General features: G+C 50.8%; 10 protein-coding genes across 10 annotated transcripts; 5 read left to right on the forward strand and 5 right to left on the reverse strand.

The window, feature by feature from the left end:
* Positions 1–746: 746 nt before the first annotated feature.
* On the reverse strand, positions 747–2,141 carry M438DRAFT_378799 (MFS monocarboxylate transporter-like protein; the record flags this gene model as incomplete). Its single annotated transcript, XM_029908851.1, has 2 exons — positions 747–1,950; positions 2,041–2,141. The coding sequence occupies 2 exons, from the start codon at positions 2,139–2,141 to the stop codon at positions 747–749; spliced, it is 1,305 nt and encodes a 434-aa protein (XP_029754768.1).
* A 1,256-nt stretch (positions 2,142–3,397) lies between these two features.
* M438DRAFT_307726 (uncharacterized protein) lies at positions 3,398–5,059 on the reverse strand. Its single transcript, XM_029902313.1, has 6 exons — positions 4,660–5,059; positions 4,453–4,605; positions 4,085–4,395; positions 3,962–4,032; positions 3,676–3,910; positions 3,398–3,614 (listed from the first exon to the last, which is right to left on the reverse strand). The coding sequence occupies exons 1-6, from the start codon at positions 4,742–4,744 to the stop codon at positions 3,420–3,422; spliced, it is 1,050 nt and encodes a 349-aa protein (XP_029754769.1). The 5' UTR covers positions 4,745–5,059; the 3' UTR covers positions 3,398–3,419.
* A 329-nt stretch (positions 5,060–5,388) lies between these two features.
* On the forward strand, positions 5,389–7,126 carry M438DRAFT_350327 (uncharacterized protein). The gene has a single exon (XM_029906600.1). It carries the CDS (start codon positions 5,514–5,516, stop codon positions 6,963–6,965), a length of 1,452 nt encoding a protein of 483 aa, XP_029754770.1. The 5' UTR covers positions 5,389–5,513; the 3' UTR covers positions 6,966–7,126.
* Positions 7,127–8,351: 1,225 nt separating this feature from the next.
* On the forward strand, positions 8,352–10,634 carry M438DRAFT_350329 (uncharacterized protein). Its single transcript, XM_029906601.1, has one exon. It carries the CDS (start codon positions 8,434–8,436, stop codon positions 10,246–10,248), a length of 1,815 nt encoding a protein of 604 aa, XP_029754771.1. The 5' UTR covers positions 8,352–8,433; the 3' UTR covers positions 10,249–10,634.
* A 103-nt stretch (positions 10,635–10,737) lies between these two features.
* On the forward strand, positions 10,738–11,449 carry M438DRAFT_410136 (uncharacterized protein). The gene is made up of 2 exons (XM_029910068.1): positions 10,738–10,915; positions 10,979–11,449. Exons 1-2 carry the CDS (start codon positions 10,800–10,802, stop codon positions 11,421–11,423), a joined length of 561 nt encoding a protein of 186 aa, XP_029754772.1. The 5' UTR covers positions 10,738–10,799; the 3' UTR covers positions 11,424–11,449.
* Positions 11,450–11,761: 312 nt separating this feature from the next.
* On the reverse strand, positions 11,762–13,619 carry M438DRAFT_370112 (mannan endo-1,6-alpha-mannosidase; the record flags this gene model as incomplete). The annotated part of the gene is made up of 3 exons (XM_029908157.1): positions 13,205–13,619; positions 12,306–13,140; positions 11,762–12,206 (listed from the first exon to the last, which is right to left on the reverse strand). The coding sequence occupies exons 1-3, from the start codon at positions 13,287–13,289 to the stop codon at positions 11,762–11,764; spliced, it is 1,365 nt and encodes a 454-aa protein (XP_029754773.1). The 5' UTR covers positions 13,290–13,619.
* Positions 13,620–14,263: 644 nt separating this feature from the next.
* On the reverse strand, positions 14,264–15,269 carry M438DRAFT_285412 (uncharacterized protein; the record flags this gene model as incomplete). The annotated part of the gene is made up of 2 exons (XM_029901527.1): positions 14,264–15,065; positions 15,121–15,269. 2 exons carry the CDS (start codon positions 15,267–15,269, stop codon positions 14,264–14,266), a joined length of 951 nt encoding a protein of 316 aa, XP_029754774.1.
* Positions 15,270–15,542: 273 nt separating this feature from the next.
* On the forward strand, positions 15,543–17,008 carry M438DRAFT_285437 (queuine tRNA-ribosyltransferase; the record flags this gene model as incomplete). The annotated part of the gene is made up of 6 exons (XM_029901529.1): positions 15,543–15,584; positions 15,641–15,798; positions 15,849–15,931; positions 15,981–15,990; positions 16,041–16,581; positions 16,631–17,008. 6 exons carry the CDS (start codon positions 15,543–15,545, stop codon positions 17,006–17,008), a joined length of 1,212 nt encoding a protein of 403 aa, XP_029754775.1.
* Positions 16,657–18,036, reverse strand: M438DRAFT_350335 (uncharacterized protein). The gene has a single exon (XM_029906602.1). It carries the CDS (start codon positions 17,977–17,979, stop codon positions 17,137–17,139), a length of 843 nt encoding a protein of 280 aa, XP_029754776.1. The 5' UTR covers positions 17,980–18,036; the 3' UTR covers positions 16,657–17,136.
* A 202-nt stretch (positions 18,037–18,238) lies between these two features.
* On the forward strand, positions 18,239–22,211 carry M438DRAFT_350336 (uncharacterized protein). The gene is made up of 2 exons (XM_029906603.1): positions 18,239–20,268; positions 20,320–22,211. The coding sequence occupies exons 1-2, from the start codon at positions 18,345–18,347 to the stop codon at positions 22,062–22,064; spliced, it is 3,669 nt and encodes a 1,222-aa protein (XP_029754777.1). The 5' UTR covers positions 18,239–18,344; the 3' UTR covers positions 22,065–22,211.
* The last annotated feature ends 300 nt before the right edge of the window (positions 22,212–22,511 follow it).

Here is a 22,511-nt window from a genome sequence, read left to right on the forward strand (position 1 = left end):
TGTGTGAAGCAAGCCGACCCTTGAGTTCCTAAAGAGGAAGGCGCCTCAGGCAGCCTGTCATTGCCACTATCGCAAGAAAGGTACTTAGCGACTTCGACAGGTCCTCTATCCAGCACTCCGAACAGTGAGTTATTTTGTGTCTCTCAAGCGGCTAATAGTGTGCCGCGGGCTTCCTAATCGGCCTCCCAATTGAAGACTTTAGACATGTCACCAACCGCTATCACTTTAGCTCGGATGTTTAGATACAAGAATTCAGCCCAAAAAATAGATCTTGCCGTACCTGTCAGTACATGGTCGTCGAAGATTCGTGGTATCATGTTGAGGCGCTGGACAATCGAACAATGATCACTTCCTGATGGCTTTAACGACTTCGTGAAGCTAACAAAAGGCTTTCTAATTGGTGGGGACTTTATCGCATGATTTCAAGGTGGCACCTGGCACCCAGAATTTGCAAGCCGGTCGGCAATATACGTCATAACAGCTTGAAGATATCTTAGTCTGGTTGGCGATGATTGATCAGTGCAGCATAGAACCAAAAAAGCTTCAGACATGACATCCCACATTTTTTGATAAGAGCATGATCCTGACACGGGAGTGCCGAAAAAAGTCGATATGAGACACGATCACAGCACAGTGAATCGTGCAAGTCTTCGATCAACCTTCCACGCGCGACCTCCTGAAATGTCTTGTGGAAATGTGAATATTGTGTGATGTGTTCGTGATCTGGTATAGAGATCCCGCAAAAGTTACACTTTCTGCTTAAGATGGAATCCTACCTTGGCCGTTCGCGCAGCTGTCAGAAGTGACGCGCCCAGGAGGAACGATGTTCCACCCCAGATCTGCGCAGGCAGGTAGTTACCATCGTTGTTCGATATCAAAGCGCCGGCCAAGGGAGGTCCGGTCAAGCAGGCAAAGCTGACGATTGTAAAGCCCATCCCCATTCTAACACCAGTTTTCTTCATGTCTGTGGTAAGACTCGACAGGCCGGCCGGGAACATAGACTGGAGACCAGCTGATCCAGAGCCGTAGATGGCAGCAAAGACGAAGAGAGATGCTTTGGAGTGAACGCCTATCCATGCATACATCATGATCGCGCAGAGCAGTGTGAATGGCAACATAACATTGACAGCACCCATGCGATCAGCGAAATAGTTTGGCAATAAGCGCCAGAGGAAACCGACAGCGACCATAGTCAGTAGAAGATCAACAGAATCATGATAACTCATGCCAATAATGTTGCGACCGTAGCTGCCGACGTAGAAGAAAGCGAAATACAAGCCCCAAAAGTTGAAGAACATGCCCGCGCAGTAAAGCACGTAAGGGAGTTCTCTGAAGGAGCTCCACTCTACGATAGGTCCTGCCTTGCGCGGTGGCAGGCGTGTGCGATAGACGAGGTTGGTAAGAATATTGGTGAATAGCATGAGGAAGCCGCAAACTCTAATGGTCCAAGGGAAGCCAATGCGCGGTAGAAGCTGTTGAACGACGATCGGAAACACGACACCTCCAGTGCAAGATCCTATTGTGACAAAGCCGATGGCGAACGAGCGCTTCTTGACAAAGTAGGTGCTGATCAAAGACATGGCAGGGCAGAACTGCAGTCCACCAGCGATGCCGATACAAAGTCCTTGGGACAAGAATAACTGCCAGTAGTTTGTTGCGGCTGACATTGAAAAGACGCCTAATAATTGGAATACTGTGCCGGCGAAGTAGACGTGACGAAACAGGCCAGCATCCAGAGCGCGACCGCTAAACGTGCCCAAGAAGAAGAGTAGGAAGATCTGGACGCTGCCAATCCAAGAGATGGCCGAGGGATCAAGGCCTAACGAGGTCCTGTAGTACTCCTGGAATACTCCGTAGCTCGTGACCCATCCCCAGGTGCTGAAGATTGTCAAATGCGCCATGGCGACCTGAGTCCACGCTTTGAGTCCGCCATCGGGAGCAGGCTCAAGACTTCGTATTGAAACAGCAGGGTCGCGTGAGAAAGTGCTGGCCAGCGGAGGCTCTCCAGGTACGGGCTCACTGGTCGCCAGATCTTCCGACTTGTATGACCCTCGCTCTTGCTCTTTCTCGACGTCCCGATCTGCTGTGAAGCTCGAGATGCTTTCGCGCGTGCGGTTGTGCTTGGGCTCGTAAGACGTCATGGTCAGCTAAGGACTTTCAATCGTGCGTTGATGATAGCGACGCGACTGCAACTGCGACGATGCATTCAGTCCCAAGATGTGAGGACGACGGAGGCTGCATTACGAATGAGTCAATGATTTTTTCTTTCCCTACCCTCGGTACTCCTCCTATGTGGATGAATCATTGTACATCTCCGCCTTTCGGGCAAGGAATCCAATCGCGGCGGAGAAACTCTCTCCAATCTGATCACCGCTCATGGCGTGCGCGAAACGACGTGCCCGCTGTCGGCCAAAAGTCGTGGTGCCGAGCCGCTTTATCCGTCCCTACCGCTGGCCATTCTTGCAAGTTTCCATCAACAACCTGATGATGGTCGGATAATAGTAACTCAGGCGATAAACACATAGTATACATGGGATAAGTGCAGCTTTCAGAAGTCGTGCCGAGTACGATGCCGGTACAAGTGACAGATGCGAAAGGTCTGCTTAGAATATTAGAAGCAGGCGTTGTTGTTAGGTGCACGATGTCAACCGATGTCAACTTGTGCATGTGCGGGACCCTCGCTCCTTCCTTCGGAAAGCCTGCCAAGGCGCCCGCCAGATATCATTTTCCAAGGCTCTCAACATCAATACGGTCATACTGTTAATATAATGACTGTAAAGCATCTGTGATTTACGAAACTTGAGAGCATGGTAGACCTGAACTGATTGTGATGCGATTTGTTCCATTCTCGCACATAATGTGATTCAATCAGCCATCCAGCATTCTCTCACACGGTTCAGGGAGTGTTCTCCACATCAATATGTATCAATTCGATAAAATCGAGACTACACTGCGCAAATGCTAAGGGTTTCGCGGTTTGTGAAGGTCATATTAATTAGAGTGTCTACTCGCTCTATGGTGTTTATATGAAGCCCGATAGTCCATCATTATAGTCGTCTCTTCGAGGTTCATAGATTGTTGACAGGGTGTTCTGCACAGCAATAGATAAGATCTTTGCTGCTGACTGGCTAGTCACGCGTCGCGTTTGTGTTTTGTCACTGACGTATGCACATCTGAAATAATCTTAGCGGACAAAAAGACAGTGATCTTCGCTTGTCAGTTGGTAATCTGGCTCGCAGCCACACCAGTTTATAAGGGGCCTGTACGCCGCGCGCGCGATCAAGTCGACTTTGGAGAATGGCCTCACAGAAATCTAAGCCTTTTGTATGGACTTGAACTCGCCCTGAATGAAAGTGATTGCATTTGAAGACCATGAACACGAGCTTTACAAGATCTACCAGGGCCTATATGAGTAACCGTTATTTTTCCACTTGCTGTTCTGTTGGCTTCTGCCCTTCTTCTGCTGGAGCCTTGACCGCAGGTTGAAAAGGCGCCGCATCTCCGAACCTTTCGGGGACCAAACCAGCATATCCGGGTCTGGAAAACCCCCTCTCGAGCTGACGTTCATACGAGACCTGACGGAGTCTATTCGATTCTTTCGGCGTGAGTCGAAGCTGCAAACATGACGATGTCAACATTTTATTCATCTCGGCTCAGCATCATGGCAGTACTCACATAAACCTCAATGGCAATTGTGTGCAACGATAAAGCCAACCAACCAGCTGTACCGAATGGAACCGCAAGCGCGGCCGACAATTCCATTGCGTTGTCACTGCTGAAATCCACGGTGACGACAACAGGCAGATCTGGCGACTTGCCGTTGAAGTAATTTGCGCAACCAGGATACGCCGCAAGCGTGTCATTTCGTCCAAGTGCGAATTCGATCTGAGCACATGGCCGAGTGGTGTACCTGCACAATGGTCAGTCCTGTTATTCAGAATGGCCATGAGTTCAAGCTTACCAGTTCCTGTTCATGCTGATTATTTGAGCCGAGATGATCATGATGATCCGGATAGTAATGATTGTCGCAAACTATCAACAAGTCAGTATATGCAACAATCTAGCGTTGAGATCAACAACACACCCAAGCCCATGTCCTCATCATCCAAGCACGGTGCTGGTCGATCTGCAACAACTTGATGTTGACCCAAGCCATGATGTATCCAATCGTGGTCAAGATGACCATAGCCCCTGTCCAGGTCTGTGTGGAGAAGTCTCCTCCAAAAGCATGTCGGGTAATGATGATCGTGCCGGCGTTGCTGATAAGAGATAGGACAACGACAGCATAGCCGTTCATTCGGTGGAACAAGATGATCTTGTGTCGGATGACTGGTACGAATTGGAAGCAGACAAGCAACGCGGCTGGTATGATGGTGTACAAATGTAGCTTCATGCCTACCATCTTGTCAGTATCGACTCCTCGGTCCACACGATTAGGAGAGATAGGCTTACCAATTTTGAACGGCACTTGCAGCCAATAATAGCATTCACCAGGAGCTGCTCCGATTCCTCCGGCGGCATTGGGGTTGCAGAACACACCGTTGTAAGACAAGTATTGAAGCCGGGCAAGGGTAAATCCAAGAAGATATCCAATCGTAATGAACCCTGGGTTTTACAATGAGGATCGTGGCCCGTAGAGCAGCAGACATGAAGACTTACAAAGGATGAAGTTGTAGCCTTTAGAAAAGCCGAGCGGATTGTATACTCGGCGCATGAAACGTACGAAAGCATTGGCAGGTGCCATATTGAAGTTCGCGCGTGTGGTTGCCGCTTGCTGATGGGCTACAAAAAGATATCAATGGGGTATTGGTGACTTGGTATAGATAGTGTTTGCGAAAATGTGCGAGTTGAGAGTTTGAAAGCGAGACGGCAAGATGGCATGGAGAGTTGCGCGCCCTTATAAGCAAAAGCCATCTTCAACAGCATATCAGTTCTCTGATACTAACACCTACTGTGCAACCGAGCATCAAAAATTGCTTGATCATCCCAGCTTGGCCGTCGCAATCACTGATGCAACATAGCAGCTCATACCAAAAAGGGTACAAGTCTGCGACTCTGACGCCTTGATATCAAAGCAGAAGGAATGTATGTTTGGGTCCCGTCTCTGATTATAGAGCAGAAGGTAATCGTTGCATGTCGAAATCGCGACAGTGATGTCGTTGGAGCGCAGAGTCTCTCCCAATGCGGTTAGACGCTGTACACACCGAACCCCGCAGCCGTCACCCCTCTCTTCCTTCCATCTTCCAAGACTTTTTGTAGGTTGGCAAAGGATTCCGGAGATCGATCCCATGCAGAAATTGTAGAAACATTGCGATGACAACCATTCTGCACTGCCCCTTCATGTGCAACCGACAGCCTAACGGAATATGCTGTACTCAATCTTATGGAGGGCCGGCACATGTTTGGTCCTGTAGAGCCCAAAGATAACTCTGCTCGTTGCCTCGCGGTTGCAACATTGTCGCGCCGTTTTTATTCCTTTTTGAGCTCACCTATCTGGACGAACGATATACAATATGCAGGGTGCTCGAACCACGAGAGGCTGTGTGAATTGCAGACAAAAGAAGAAAGGCTGCGACATGAAGAAACCGACATGTGGTCGATGTCTGCGTCTCAAGATGCCTTGTGCGTTTGAAGAGCGCAGATATGTCTTCATCAGCCACGGCGGAAATTTAAGCACGACGAGTTCTCTCACATCATCTTCAGAGGCTTCATTGTCCAGAACAAGCTCATCAATCATCCTTGACGAATACTTCTGGACCAATTACCTACCTCAAGAAGATCCGACTTTGGACGGCAGCATTGGTGGAATATTATCGGCGCCTTGGATTCCGACTATCCGTCAGTTGGCGAATCAGAATTCAGATGTGCGATATGCCATACAGGCTTGCGCTTTGGCTGGTCTTGGGTGGATGTCAGAAGATCAAACGCTCATTATCCGCTCAGGGGCATACTACGCACAAGCGCTCAAGCAAACGAATGTCGCTCTGCAAGATTCAGCATCGGCATGTGATGACAGCGTGCTTGCTTGTTGTCGGCTTCTTTCACTGTTCGAAATGCTCAGACGAATAGCCTCTCCCGGTAACTCAAATCGAGATCAAGTCTTAGACTGGCGGACTCATGTAAACGGCACCTGTCGTCTTGTTCAACTTCGCGGACGTCAAAAACATGTGTCAGGTCACGGCGTTGAATTGTATGACGGGGTTCGGTTGACGGCTATCATCCAAGGGCTTGTGAGACGACAGCCGAACGCCTTCACGAAGCTCGCGTGGAAGCTGCCTCAAAGAAATATGAGGGATGAGTTGTTCGAGCTGATCAATCCAGTGCCGCAGCTCCTCCATGATTTTGATGTACTTCATAAGTTTGAAATTGGCATAGAGACCGTGTCAGCAAGTCGTCAGCACATTGTGCTGGGACTCGCCCTGTTGCGGCAATCTGTCGAAATCTGCTATGCGATGAGAGAGTGGGAGGTCAAGGTCCTGTCGCTGTGTGAAAAGAAGAAATTTTCGGATGTTCGCGCGTACGCAATGCCCACATCGCAAGCGTCCCAGGAAGAAGCTTCGCTCTTCGATTCTTGTAGATCGTATGGCCATGGGTTCTTCGCTATATGCACACAGTACTGGACGATGTGCAACATCCTGTATGGCTCACTAAGAACATTTCATCTACAACTCCAGGCATTCATGGACATCTGGACGCCGGGAGACAAGATGCCGGTCTTGCCTGAATGGATCGGTCCTGAGATGCCGGCTGTGTATATTGCTCAAGTCGCATCGCACTTCTTCAAACCAGGGATGGGTCTCTGGGCTGCCCATGCCGCCGTCTTTCCCGTGAGTACTGCATTGTGTCACTTTGCAAGGACTGGCAGACGGGATTCACCAGCGGTTAGTACAATGGTGGATGCGTTCGCGACAAGCAAGACTGGCATTATCATGCGCGATTTCCTTGAGGCGATAGGTCTGAGTTGAGAAGAATTCCGCATGTCGGCATCTCCAGGAGGTTGTTAGAGGCGGGTAGACCTGCCATTCATATGACCCTAGGCATAGCGAGCTACGATATCGAAGATAGAGTTGAGCGTAGCAGATGACATTTTTTACGTTTGCTGTACCGTCTGCTCTCGTCGTATCGGGGATGGTATGTTGTTGGGATGCAACATCGTTTGTTGGGCAGATAACAATCCTCAGAGTCTTCTACTTGCAAGGACTACTTCAGTCGATATTGTCTGAGTTTGCGGGTTTGGCTTTCCGCCATGAACTCTCCCTACCGATACCCTAAAGACCAGGAGTCTAGGGAGACGCGTTAGGCGGAGAGTTCTCCAGCGAATGCGTCTCGGTCGAGGCTCCGCTGTGCCGTAACCTTATTCAAGAGGTGGTACGGAGTACGGAAAGGCTTGCACGTGTCAATGGATGGCTTGCAAGATATTTTAGCCGCCATCCCATTACAACGATACTTCAAGCAAAGTCCCGGCATCAATCTCCATCTTCGAACGGTCTCATCTTCTGACCATCGAGATGTGGTATGTTTAGTGAAGCGTACCAAGTTTGGTAGAAGTTGACTCATCAAATCTTCGAAAGAAAATTTGTAAGAGCGGCCTAGATTTGTCGATGGTATTGCACAAAATGCAGCACGCAAGCCTTGACGACTTGAGACTTGCATGCATGCCGGGTAAATCCTCAAGTGTCGGGTTTTGTTTTGACTCCCTTCAGTTGCATGCATGAACGGCATACCCGATGACATAGAGAAAGTTCGACGCTCAGCTCGTGTATATGGAGCTTATACGTGATGGACCCCTGTCTTGTTGAGCAACCTAGAAGGTCGATGGCCTGGAAGTGCTTGGATGATACGATGCTTCTAGCAATGGAACACTAGAGAGAACAACATCCGTTCGAGCGTGTCGCTTGCTCACTTCTAGTGGGCAAAAGATCAGCATCAGTCATTGATGGGTGCGTATAAAGTTGCGACGTTTTATGTGGCGCTTAGCCAGAGATGAAACACGATGTCAACCCGTGGACGCCGTAAGACAGGTTTGCATGCGTCGAAATGGCAATTGAAGCTTTTATCAACAACACGTCAGCAGGAGAGCATGAGGAGGTCAACGGCAGTCGCATCAACGCGCATGCATCGCTTTGCATGATCGGACGGGTCGTTCATAATATGCAAGAGGTTCTTCGAGTGTGCAAAGTCTTCCGTTGCGGCTCTGCCGAAAGAAGCGGGCTAGGCGAACGTTCAGACCCTGCAGCGCCGACCCCGCCCGCGCTTGTCGTAGCCACGTGTCGGCGTGTCGGCCATCCTCGGGCCTTCGCGTTGGGTGCGACGATTTGACTTTCTCAAATTCCAGTCGTCCTGATGACTTTCCCTTGATCAGCACCATGCAGCTGCTTCTTCTTTCTTGTTCTGACAAGACTCAGCTTTTGAAACTTCCAGAATCATGACAGCATGGAAACTTCGCAAGCGACGATTGCCCAAAGATCGTACAGCGGATGCCGCACCTGTCGACAGAGAAAGGTCAAATGCGATGAAAGTCGTGACGATATTGGCCGATGCGGGTCTTGTTCCCGTTTGAACCGACCATGCGACTGGACTCGGGAATGGAAATTCATTGACACCAGTCGTTCTGTTGAAAAGCAGTATGTCGTGCTGGGAAAAAGACCAGACCGGAAACCAAAAGGATCAAAGACTGGTATCAATTCTGGACCCAAGAACACCGCCTTGATATCTGCTCACGCGACAAGTCGCAATGGATCATGTCCGCCTTGCGAAGCTGTTGGGGACCCAAACGAATCTCGACCTCTGATGTTTGTCAATTCCTTCTCGAACGACTTGGCTGCAACGGAGAGACCTGAAGAGCGACCGCCAACCAAACAAGGACTTGTCAAAAGCTCGAATCGCACTTCTGATTCTTCGTCCGAAGATTCCGATACACAGTCGGTCGACTTGGTCCAGTTGAACCGGATACCATCAGACCTGATGAATTATGGTACACGTGCACGCGACAATGCAATACATCCACTGCTTTTCGACACGGTTGTTTGCCGAAAAATCATGCCTATGGCTGTGCGCTTCAAACTCAACATCGAAGACAATGAGAATGTCTTACTCTCTACTTCGAGGAATTTTCTCCCACTTCGCCATGCCATTTGTGCGATAACGCTGCTCAACAGTGGGATGAAAAGCCGTCCAGAGCTTATCGCTGGGTCCTTCCAGCACTACGATCAAGCTATCACCGCCTGTCGGTCATTGTCACCTTCCGCCAGTCCTGAGGCTGTGTTCTTTTTGCACTTTATCCTTCTCATGTACGATATCGCGTGTGCATCTCAACGATGGCCAGAGGATCGCAGTTCCTGGTCCCTGCATCTGCGAAAACTTGCCAGCTTGGCGCATGAACCCGCTGGGCCGTCCGTCAGTCGACTGAAAGCTTATCTATCTTGGTACGTCCTTCTACTGGATGCACAAGCAGGCCTTGCCGGCAACTCAGAAGCCGGTCATTATACACGTGCGTTCCTCGAGAATGGCCGCTCGTTACCTGTCTGGCCCATTTCGCCGAGTCAGCAAAAAGTGCTGTCGACTCCGGAGTCCATGGACGAGTTCCTCAAAGTACACAAACTATCCCTGATCACCTTCGAGATGTTTGCAGAGCAGAGCCAAGCATCACTGAATCTCCGACGTGCTTTCAGAGAGCGACACATTGGCTTGAAAGAGAGACAACAACACATACAAGATTTGTCAATTCGACACGCGACTGTCTGGCAAGAGAATTGTCCACCCCATATGGAGTCACAAGAAGATGAGGCTGCGCCATCACCAGACAGAAGGATTATAGCCGGAACATACAATTTTGCGCGGCTACAGTATTCGGTGCTGCAACTCCATCTACATACAAGCATGTATCCCTACCAGCGACTCGACGGCGACCTATTCGCAGTGGAAGACACGGAACACTGCACCTATATCATCAACACAGTACGCCAAAGTTTTGTCTACAACGACAGAGAGAATCACCACCTTGCTCATGCACTATTCTTAGCCGGAGCAGCGACCAAGCTTCCTGTTGAAAAGTCAGCGGCATTGATGATGTTACAAGAGATGGAACATGCTGGTCTCTCTGGTGCCGTGGCACGAGTAAGACATGTTCTCGAACTCGTCGTCAGGGAGCAAGCGAAAAGGGAGATCGCTGGTGGCAGCGCGGACGAAGTCGATTGGATCGAGCTGTCACAGGAACATGGACTCAAAAACGTCGTGTTCGGCATGTGATGTTCCTAACACAACTACTCTTGTCGTTCCAAGCGACACTGGCCCAGTTACCAAGGGATTAGCAGCACCTTGACCTCGGCATTGCATATGTACCAGATGACCCGAAGTAATCATAATTTTCTACACTTCAGATTTGCCTCTTGCCCGCGGTGAGCTCAGAACTATACGAACTTGTCATTTGCTCACAGAGATAACTCGTGTTACCGGAAGTCTAGACGCTACTTCTACAATATAGAATTGGACCTGTTCGATGGAAACAAGTCTTGTTGCGAGTACCAAACACAAAAATACCCAATGACTCACATGTAAAATATTGTGGAAACATGGGTTACAGACATACTTGTCACTTCTGCTGCACACATATAGCTGTCAACATCCACTTCAAGGCAATAGAATTTCGACGCCAAGGCAGAAACCTGGCTTCAACAAATTGACGTCCATATATCCTCACTCTTGTCTCTCTATCTTGGATGATCACTCTTTTCTAAACAACCGGGCGGCCCTCTCTTCTCGATTCCTTTCAAAGCCTGCAAAGAATCCCAGCACTCACTATGATGCTTACCAATCTTTTATCTTTTGTTGTATTTCTTCTTTCCTTTACTCTGTTGAGTAGAGGAGCAGAGTATACCACTATGGATGATCTTAGTCTTGAATATCTTGCAGCGAGGTAATATGCTACCCCATTTATACAACATTGGATTCACGATACTGATTTCTGGTATTGCTGCAGTGGTGGAAGACAAGGGGTCCATGCCATCGACAACAACAAGCTTATTCCTGGGAAACAACATGATTTCCAACCGGAGGCGTGGGATACGCAATGGCTCGAAACCCGGATTCCGACGCGAGGATTTGAAGATATCATTGTTACTCCGACGCCAATGCCGACAGTGACAAGGATGATAGCGAACCCTGAAGACCCTGAAGACGATGACTCCTCTTTACCCAGCTCCGACATCGACTCTGCCGTCAAGCATATTTACGACTCCTTCTCGTCGCCAGAAGAATCTGCATTCCCCTCCACATCAATTTCATCGCTCGCCGATAGTAAGAACTACGTCGCTAGTCTAAGAGCAGACGACAAAATCTTGCCAGTGATGATAAAGAAGGAGGGAATGGGGGCCATGAATCATGAAACGTGGGATGATGATACAGGGGCATGGGTCTTGATATAACATCTAACACATCGAATACATTCGTCATATACCTATCATATCTCTTGATGCTAGACCTTTCTGTTGTTCAGATCATCATGTTTTTCTTGGGAAAATCACTGTTTTTTTCCGAAGAAATGGTCTAATTTGATTACCATGACATCACTTGCACATAAAAAAACAATGAAAACGACACATCTTGATATCTTGATGGTTCAAAGAAGACGAAAGAACCAGAAAGTTTTTGTGGAAGAAAGAGGGAGAAACCCAATGATGTTTTTCAATAGAGATAAAACCATAAGAAAAACCAAGCATACATATATCATAAAAATACGCAAAATTCTTACAAAACACTCTCTCTAAATGATCAACCACACCATCCCCCCAATCCAACCTCCAAGTACAATCAAAGTAATAATCACCGCCCCCGCCCTATCCGCCGCCGTAATCTTACTCAACCGATTCGGATCACTACTCCCACTACCCCCCGCAGCATCATCTCCAGTACTGGTTCCTCCCGTACTGTTCGTCACAGGCCCCTTAACATTCTCGATCAAGTTACTCTGGATGACTTCGAGTGCGCATAATTGTTGTCCTACACCGTAGGTTTGATCCCAGCCTACGGGGGAAGTGGCGGTGACGTTGTTGAACCATTTCGTGCCGCAGGTTACGCCGTCCGTGCCGCCGGAGCAGGAGGATGCGGCGCCCAGGGCGGAGGCTTGGAGGTAGGGTTTTATAAGTGGAGCCAAGAAGGGTGCGACTTTTGAGGATGCGGCGATCCAGCGGGCTAGGTAGGCTTTGAAGCTGTTTTTCATCGTATATGTTAGCAATTGTGAGGAGGAGAGGAGAAGGGGTTTGAAGAAGGTGTGTGGAGAGGAAGGAAGGGGTCAAAAATGAACTTACAAATGTTGATCCACGTTGCAGTTGCCAGAGGGTTCGCAAGCGACTTCGTACATGATTTTTTCGTCGGTGAAGAAGACGTGGGTGGCGTTCCATAGACCCCTGGTGCGGTCTTCCCAAACCTGTTCGCCGGTGATGTTCCACATGGTAGCCGCTCCGAGTAAAAAGATACCGGCGTTGTATGTCCATTGGATTTTATCAACAGATGAACAATTCTTTGTCGTGTCGGAACCATCGTAGACGTAATAATCCTCCGTCATCAAGCCCGACTCTTCCATCCAATCCCATGTCTTGGAAGCCCAATCCGAATAAGTGGTGTTGCCGGTGTACTTTGCCAGTCTGGCGCCCAAGTTGAAGAATCCACCGTTGGACACCGAGTTTTTGTAATTATATCCATTGTTGAAGGTGAAAATCTGCCATCTCAACCCACCACCGCAAGATTTGGTATCCCAGCGAAGAGCTTGCGTGTTAAACACCGCTTGGGCCAAAGCCAACCATTGCGGTTTCTTCGCGGGCGGGTTTGGGAAATTGACCTCGGCGGCGGACATGGCGGCCATGCCCCAAAAAGCCTGATCGTCGTTTCCTTCCGATTTTGTTTGATTCAAGGGCATGTAGTCGTCGTCGTCGCCGGCTTGGAAGAGCATGGCTTCGGTGGTTACGTTGTTGTAGGTCGTGTCGCCTGTGTAGTACCAGTAGTCCATCATGGATCCCCACATTGCTCCTGCATGCCACCAGTAGTATGGCCAGGGCAGTTCTCCTATCGTTTGTGCGGTTTCGTTGCCGTGGTAGTATTTCATCATGCCGTATGCGACCGTCGAGGCGGCGGATTTGATGGATGCTTTTGAGAAAAAGAAAGTCAGTATGCAACCGTGAGTGTGCAAAGATTCAGCCCGGTCACTCACCATCATCGTTGATGTCGAGGTCGATAGCTTGACTTGGAAGTGCAAGAGCTGCTAAGCCCAAGGATATGAGATTTGTCGTACGCATTTTGGCGTTTGATGTGATTGTTGCAATAAATCGTGAAATCCGAGAAGTTCAGAAATTCAGAAATTCTTTTGGTCTACGTTGTTGATTGTTGAGTATTGTATGTTGTTGATTGTGGGTGATCGACAGGAATAGAACAGCTTCAACGTTGTCTCAGAGGGTTCATTGATATTCGTGTACGAGGGTTCAAATAAAGAGCGTAAGGTTTTTGCGAATTGGATGGCGTGAGAGAAAATCAACAAATGAATGGACGCTACAGAAGTAGCAAGATGGTGGTTAAAGGAACGTGAGTATGCGAAGAGAGAGCAGGAAAACAGACCAAAAGAACAAGACTTAACTCAAGGCGCCAGGGCACCGACCTCATTATCTACCATGATCTTATTTTGGTGCTTATGCGACCGTTGACAAGGGGAGGGAGGCTTGACGGAGCGTTCGAAGGACTCTTATACGAAGGCGCACGGACGTTGCCCCACACGTTCTTCTCCATTTGGATATCCAGCCGTGTGAGTGGATGCCTTTATTGAATCCATCTCGTGTCATGGGTGTTGGCTTCCTCGGAGGGCACGATTTGATTGCCACCGACCTTGAGACCTTGAATTCATGACTGCTGCACTTTGTTGATAGTTACGAACAGCTGAGAGATGGATGGAAAAGAGATAATGACGACGGATTGTAAACAACGGCCGAACCGCATACTAAGATTGCAAAGATTCGATGTCAACAGGAACGGATAGGCTTGGAACCCCTTGGGTAAGATGAACTCGGATTCGGATCAGAAGTCATACGCGTCGCAGTACGAGAGGCGGATGATCGTCATGTCCTGAAGGTCAACAAAGAGTTTGAGAATGAAGAGGAGAATGGAGAAAGAGAAGGATAACGAATAAAGCTGGCATGGTGAGATATGAAGCTGCTTAATGCAGAAGGGGTATCATGGAAGAGAAAAAGCATGACGCAGATGAAACAAAAGAGCCAGGTGTCTACGGGTCAAGAACGATAAGATCCGGAACGGGTGGACCGACGCCTCTCAGCAAGACGATGGTATTTCCAGTCTTGACAGCAGCACCGAGCTTCTCACCAAAGTCGAGGAGTCGTCCACCTTCAACGTGGAAGACACGTAACTTGTCTTCCTCACCCTCGACACGATTGTTGAGGTTCTCGACTTGGAGCGACTTGGCAGCCAGGTCGAGGATTCTACCGATACTCCACTCAGATGAGTAGAAGAACTGACCGGTGGGATGCTTCGCCTTTGTTGTATCGGCAGAAGCCTCGACGTTGATATATATGCGCTTCTCCATTGCTACCTTGGCATCACCCTTGGCATTCTTCTTCAGTTCAGCCGTGGCACGAAGACGCTGGGCAGGCGTCTGTGGTTTTGCGGATGAGGTAGATGGTTTGGCAGAGGTTGTTGTCGTCGTTGGAGCGGCCATGCTCTTCTGTTTGGCCTGGCCCCAGGCGCGTAGTTTAGCAAGGGCATTCAGGCCTTTCTCTTTATTCGCGCGAGCTCCTATAGGGGTGAGCTTTGCGCAGTCGTGAGTTTCTCGTAGACGATGCTTCAGGCAGTAGCTGCGGTTGCAGGCATTACATTCGACACCTGGGACTAGGGCGGTATTGATGAGCGTCTTACACGACGGCTCGGAACATTGCGATTCGTGAGTGAGGACGGACGGCTTGGGCGAAGGCGTGTAGTTGGCTCGTTCCTGGGCGGCGCGTGCTCTTGCCCAAGCGCCTGCATTAGGACATGAATGCGCTGTTTCCGAACGGTGGTCAAGGCAGTATTTGCTGGGACATGTCAGTATCCTCTATGACCATGTCGCAAGGAGGGATATCAACTCACCCTTTGCAACTCTCACATCTAAAAGGAAGAAAGTCGAGTTGATGGCAGAAGGACATTTGGCAGTGCGCGCCAATCGCTTCGACGTCGGCCGTGGCCATTGTGCTGTAGCTTTGTTCCGTGGATGGATCCGGAGTAGATGAGGACGACATGATTGCGACGGCGACGGCGACGGCTGCTTTTATCCGTCGCCTCTGTCAAGTCTTGGTCAAGGCAAGCAACTGCTTACGACAGCGACTTGGATGGCGGCGAAGGACCCTGGAAGCTTCGGGAATGCATGTGAAAGCGGCGGCGGCCAAGTCGCTCGGCCCGTCCATTAATCGACATCCGATCAGGGACTTTCTTTCCGCAAAACACAACAGGTCTCAAGCCTGTTCAGGAACAACATCGCTTCACTCAAGACAGTCAAAGCCGTAGCTGGCAACATGCACTCGGCTTTGACCTATGAGTCTGTAGCAAGGTGCTCGGTATGTCGCGCCACGTAGGATAATTATACCAAGGTAATTACTGAACAACCATCAAGGTCACCAAGGCTCGTGCTGCTACTCTGCAATTACCTCATGGCTCTGTTCCTTTGCCCATCTTCATGCCTGTCGCGACACAAGCTTCTCTCAAGGGTCTGACTCCTCATCAACTCGACGAGACTAGCTGTCGCTTGTGCCTGAACAACACCTATCATCTGTGATTGTACCTTAACCTCACCACCGCTACCTTTCTGATCTTGGTAACAGTGGTCTGAAGCCTGGTCAAGCTACTCTCGACGCCATTGGTGGTGCTCACAAGCTACAATCATGGCCACACAACATTCTGACAGGTACAAAAATCATCAACTTCCACCAAGTACCTGCATTGACACTATGCAGATAGTGGAGGGTACGCCCGTCTTGTCTCTTGACTCACGAGTCCACCACTCACATCTCTAGCTTCCAAATGGTCTCCCTCCTCGAACTAGCGACCGTCACCGAAGAAGGCGTCCGCTTCCTCAGCCCCCATGATCGCACACCCATGCTCTTGACCCCCGAACACTCAATCTCCCTTCAAACCAGCATAGGCTCAGATATCATGATGCAACTCGACGATGTAATAGCCACCACATCGCCTGACCACGCCCGCATAAAAGAAGCCATGTACCGTAGTATCCGCTGGCTAGACCGCTGCATCGCCGCCCACAAGAAACCCGAGTCGCAAAACCTCTTCTGCATTATCCAAGGCGGTCTAGATTTGGATTTGAGAAAGGAATGCTGTAAAGAGATGGTCGCTAGAGATACACCTGGTATTGCTATTGGAGGCTTGTCTGGTGGTGAGGCGAAGGAAGAATATTGTAAGGTTGTCAGTACGTGTACGGATATGCTGCCTGATGATAAGCCGAGATATGTCATGGGTGTTGGATATCCTGAAGACTTGGTCGTCTCTGTGGCTCTGGGCGCAGACATGTTTGATTGTGTATGGCCTACAAGAACAGCAGTAAGTCTTGATCTTGCATCATTCTAGGGCTCTACTAAATTCGTTCCAGCGCTTCGGTAACGCCATAACCTCTTCAGGCGTGTTGAATCTCCGCCACGCCTCCTACGCAGATGACTTCAGCGCTGTGGGTCCCGGTTGCAAGTGCACTATCTGTCGACCTTCTTCAGACGGCGGTCTGGGACTCACACGCGCCTACATTCACCATGTCGCAGCAAAAGAAACTGCAGGTGCACATCTGCTGAGTATACACAACGTACACTATCTCCTCGATTTGATGAGAAGGGTCCGCGAAGCCATCATTGCAGATCAGTATCCTGCGTTCCTGCGCGGGTACTTTGCAAGATTGTATGCAGGAGATAAGAAGAAATACCCTGGCTGGGTGGTGGAAGCATTGCAAAGTGTAGGAGTGGACTTGATGAAAGATTGAGAGATTTGAAGGAGAAGCAAAAGAAACAGACTCGATACCTATTCCTCATTGATGTGACCACTCTCCCGATTCATGGTTTTGAATTTGTCATGAGCTCCCTGTGATCTCGGTCTCGAGTCGAGTTTGACTCAAGCATCTTCTTCATCGCTATCTGAATCCTCAGGCTTTACGGTGATACGACTGCCTTTTTGGACGCCTCGCGGTTGATATCCTTCGATGAGGTCGTGTACTGAGCTGTCGGCGAATCTGGTCTGTGTTGGCGGCATGACGGAAGATATGGTTTTGTTCTCGAGGACCTCCGTCTTCAACACTCTGTCCATCTTGGTTTCCGACACTTTGGTGACTTCGCCTCTCTCGTAGGCAAGATCGCGATCGTCAGTATCCTTCTGAGGTGCCTTCTCCCGCACGGGTAGTTGCATCTGAGTTCCTTGTGCTGGTTGCTTGTTCGCGCCATACAACACCAAAGGATTCTTCTCGCCTGCTCTACGCTCCCACGCTGGGGTTTCGTCAAGCTGCGCCTTGATGTACAAGGCACGTTTTGCACAGTCATCGGAACACCAGTTTTCCACACCCCTATTCTTCAACCATGGCGCTCTCACTGGCTTCCTCGGCGGATTAGGACACAAGGTATATCCACACCTGTCGTTAACATGGCGTTCCTCGATCAGTGCATCGTAATCTCCAGGTTGGAATGAAATCATGTATCCCAGGAAGGCGTTGATTTCTGCCTCGGTCGGTGTCTCGGAAGCGGGATATTCGGATAGTTCCTCGATGGCGTCCAGATTTGCTATCATGATGGCTTTTTGTTCTTGAATCAGGCGGGCATGTTGGACAGCGACTTCGAGACGTTTGCGCTCGGCATCTGATTTTGGTTGGATCTTGAGGTTGGTTGGTAGGTCGTCTGATGGTGATGTGAGAGAATCGTGCGTCTTTTTGAGGATTGATTTTGGTTGTTCCGGTGGAGTTGACATTTTGGCGATGTCCAGTGGTGAGAGATTCAAGTTCTGATGTTTTGTGGTGTGTTGGTCTGGAAGTTGAGGTGAAGAAGTGTCGCGGCGAGTGACACAAAAATGTAGCTCACCTGTGGCTGACTGTGGCTGACGTGTGGCTCTCGACGTCGGACGTTGGAGGCCCGGGCGGGAGTCTCGTTCACGCCAAGAACATGACGAAGCGTCCAACGTGGAAACAAGAGCCCCGGCAGTCCGACCTTCCCCCCATTACACCCTTGAACTGCCGACACAGAGCTATACACCCTGAAGAAGACATATACGCCAATTCCCTCACTCCACTCTCCCGCCATCAGATTGTCGACACAGGCTCCAGGCAGGCAATCGACATGTCAGGACCGCCGTTCAAGGTCAAGGCAGTCTACGAGTACTCAAGCCCACACGAAGATGACCTTCCGTTTCCCGAAGGCCAGATCATCACCGTCGTAGCTCTGGAAGACGCCGACTGGTATGAAGGCGAATACACGGACGCCTCAGGTGGCAAGCACCGTGGTCTGTTTCCCAAGAACTTTGTCGAGCGCTACGAGCCCGAGGTTCCCTCAAGACCCGCCAGACGCCCCGTCTCAGAGATGCGCTCTCCTCCACCGCAGGCTCCTGTCCCCGAACCTGCAGTAGGCGCCTTCCCCGAGGAAGCCGATGAGGAGGACGACGACGACAGCTTCGCCGAGCCTCCACCCGTTCCCGCCCAATCCAAGTCCGTCATTGAGCCCGAGGCTGCTCCAGTACCGCTGCCTCCTCGCAACCTCTCACCTCCTCCGCCAGCCAGACAAACTGCTCCCCCTCCGCCAGCTCAAGAGACGGTCAGATCTCCTCAAGCAGAAGCACCAGCCATCCGCGAGACAATCAAGTCTCCTCCGCCCGCGCCCAAGCCAGCTCCCTCTGAGCCCGCCAAGTCGGAACCTGTCAAGGCAGAGCCCTTTAAGAAAGAGCCTCCGCCTGTGAGCAGCAAGCCTAGTTCATTCAGAGATCGCATTGCCGCATTCAACAATGCCGGAGCCGCTCCCGTTGCTCCCTTCAAGCCCGCTGCTCCCACATTTGTCAAGAAACCATTCGTCGCACCTCCCCCGAGCAAGAATGCATACATCCCTCCACCCAAGGTCGAGCCTGTACAGAAGGTCTACCGCAGGGAAGAAGACCCTGACATTCAGAAAGACCAAGCTCAGGCAGATGAGAATGCAGCAAAGGCTGGTCTCTTGCCTTCGGAACACCCACAATCGCCTACTGGTGAAGAGGAAGAGGACCAACCCAAACCGCAGAGTCTGAAGGAGAGAATCGCCATGCTACAGAAGCAGCAGATGGAGCAAGCTGCACGCAGAGCCGACGTGAGCGAGAAGCCCAAGCCCAAGAAGCCCGTCAAGAAGAACACGGATGAGTCGATAGAGGCCGTTGCACCTCCACCAGTTCCTCAAGCACCTGTCGTGGCCCCAGAAGAAGAGGAAGAAGCTCCCTTGGAAGTCGAACAAGCCGAGCGCCATGTCCGCCAATCGCTCGACCAGCCTCGTGAACGCGAACGTACCCGCGGCGCATCTGCTCGTGGAGTGTCTCGTGAGCCAGCATCACCTGCTGTTGCCAATGAAATGTACAGCGATGCCAACGACGCAGACATGTCCGGAGCTGGAGACATTACCGAGGAGAATGACGTTGACAGCGACTCGACTCAGCCCGCCAGAAGATCCATGCAGGCACCGCGTGCACCCGCAGCTCCTATCAAAGAAGCCGACGTCGGGGAGCAGCAAGATACAACCGAGGACGAGGAGGAAGAAGAGGATGAGATGGATGCCGAAACACGTCGTCGCTTGGAGCTTCGAGAGCGCATGGCCAAGATGAGTGGCGGTATGGGCATGGCGGGCATGTTCGGAGCTCCCGCTGGAATGCCCGGCATGATGGCACCTGCTCCTCCCAAGCCCAAGAAGGCTAGAGAGCCTAAACACGAGACAGACGAGGCTGCTCAGTCGCCCATTGCTCAAGCTCCTCGCATTCCTGTCATGCCCATCCCCGGTATGCAGACAGTACGCAGTCCAGAGGCTGAAGACACTCAGATTGGTGTTGAGAAAGAGGCTGAATACGACACATCGGTCACACATGAAAGAGAGCCTTTGGTTGTGCCGGACGTTGAAGACATCAAGCCTCAGCCGCCACCACACATTGAGCCTGTACATCGCGTACCTCCAATTCCTCTGCCATCTCCCACCAGTGAGCGCGCTCCTCCGGTGCCCACTGGTCGTCCAGTGCCTGCTCCACCAGTCCCCGAGAGTGAGTCGTCGATTGAATCGTCTAAGCGACTCGAATCTAACATTATTCCAGGCCGACCTGTACCTCCTCCACCTCCACCGATCGAGACGCAGGTTGATCCAACCGAGGGCGAGGAGTCGGATGATGAGCGTTCTCTAGCTCCTACGAGGCAGTCAACAGACACTTCAAGAGGCGTCCCTCCACCAATCCCCAGACCAGAGGCAAACCGCTCACCATCTATGGGCTCGACCAAGCGTGCTTCAACCTTTGGCAGCATAGACGCCATGTCGCCCAATTCTCCTGCCACGCCGAGCTCAGAGAGAAGACAGAGTCGCATTCCCCCTATACCTGGCACCATGTCCTCTCCTCCGCAGGCTCGCGCTCCTCCCCCGCCACCGCCTGCTGGTGCTCCTCAGCTGCCTCCCATCATTCCGAGCGCTCCTCTTGGCGAGCCTGACGAGGGCGAGAGTGATTACGAAGGCGACTACGATACTGACATTGCATCTGGCGTCAACCACAAGGATGCTTTGAAGTCGCATGCCAGAGATTCTAGCCTTGAGGAGACCGACATACCTGCTCCTGCTCCTGTTCCCCGTGCTGTGCCTCCTCCTCCGCCATCTCAACCTGCACCAACAAGAGCTTCAATCGACGCACCCCGCGTGGCTCCACCACCTGTGCCTGTTCACGCTCCTACACAATACGAGCAGTACGAGCATGACGAGGACGACTACCAAGAGCCTTCTCGTGCTCTGCCGATCCGTGCTGTACCACCCCCACCTCCGAGCGCACCAGCTCCCGTTCCTGCTCCGCAAGAGTACGCCGATGACAGTTCTGACGATCTTTACGGTGCATCGCCTCCTCGTCAGTCCATGGACCGCCCACCTCCACCTCCTCCTGTTGATCAAGATCGTGCTGCACCTCTGCCTCCTTCTCAACCACCGCCGCCCGCCCGTTCATCGACCCACCAATCTCGTCAATCGCTTGATGTCAGTCGTCCCTCGATGAACATGCGTCGCAGTATGGATGTTTCTAGGCCCATGCAGGACGGTCATATCGCCACGGATATCGACCTTGCCGAGAACACTCTTTGGTGGGCACAACCAAACACTCCTCCTCCAACTTTCCAGAACCGCAGTGACATTCTGTTCGAGGTTGAGGAGAATGTGACTCAAAGACGCGGCGGTAGAACGGCCATCACAAAGGACGTCTATGTCTTGTTCATCGACTACAGTCAAACCGTCATCACTGCCCGCTACGACGGCCAGAACCCGCAAGAAGCTACACTTGAACAAAGACATGAACCTCCTCCACCCCGTCTTCGTCAAGACCAACTCGAAACCGCATGGCAGAAATACGGCGCCCGCATCTCAGAAGCCGCAGCGACAAAGAAGGATCACGTCGTCGGTAATGGCAGCCCCAACGCCCTCGTCCTTGATCTCCTCAAACCCTTCAATGATGCACTCAAACCAGTCGGTACCCGTGCATACGGCGCCCTCGTCTACGCCAACCTGGCCAACGCCTCTGTCCAACAACACGACGAGATCCGCCCTGGTGACATTGTCACTCTCCGCAATGCCAAACTCCAAGGCAAACATGGAGCCATGCACAAATCATACTCCATGGATGTGGGTATGGGAAATACTCATGTTGCAGTTGTCGTCGATTGGGATGGTACGAAGAAGAAGGTCAGAGCTTGGGAGCAAGGGAGGGAGAAACCCAAGACAAGGATGGAGAGTTTCCGTCTCGGTGACCTTAGAAGTGGAGAAGTTAGGGTGTGGAGGGTTGTTGGGAGGGAGTGGGTAGGATGGGATTCTTAGATGTGTTGTTTTCGATGATGATAAGAATACGATTGTAGAATTGAGAAGATTCATGGGTATAAGGAGTTTTCCTTGTTGTTGTTGTTGTACATAATCGTTTTTCTTGTTACTGTTCATTGTACCAATCACTTCTTTCATGTTTGCGGATTTGGATTGAGTTTCTGTACCGAGTGAGTCGCAGCGATACTCAGAGCCCGATGCCGCCTTCGTTGTGTTCTCGGCCGTTGATCCACCGCCGTCGAAACACTTCATGGCATCGCACCTAGAAGCGACCGCTCACTCTATAACATGTGTCAAAACACATAACCAGGTTTGCGGGTTTTCTTCAAAGTCGTATCGGCATAAAAGCACCATTTGCCGAATCGGGTGGGTCTTTTGTCCATCATCCTTCAGGATCAATCAGGCAGACAGCCGGCGTTTTTCTCGCAAGACCTCCCCAACGTGAAT

Source organism: Aureobasidium pullulans, assembly GCF_000721785.1.
Source record: "Aureobasidium pullulans EXF-150 unplaced genomic scaffold scaffold_46, whole genome shotgun sequence".
In the NCBI taxonomy this organism is placed as follows: domain Eukaryota; kingdom Fungi; phylum Ascomycota; class Dothideomycetes; order Dothideales; family Saccotheciaceae; genus Aureobasidium; species Aureobasidium pullulans.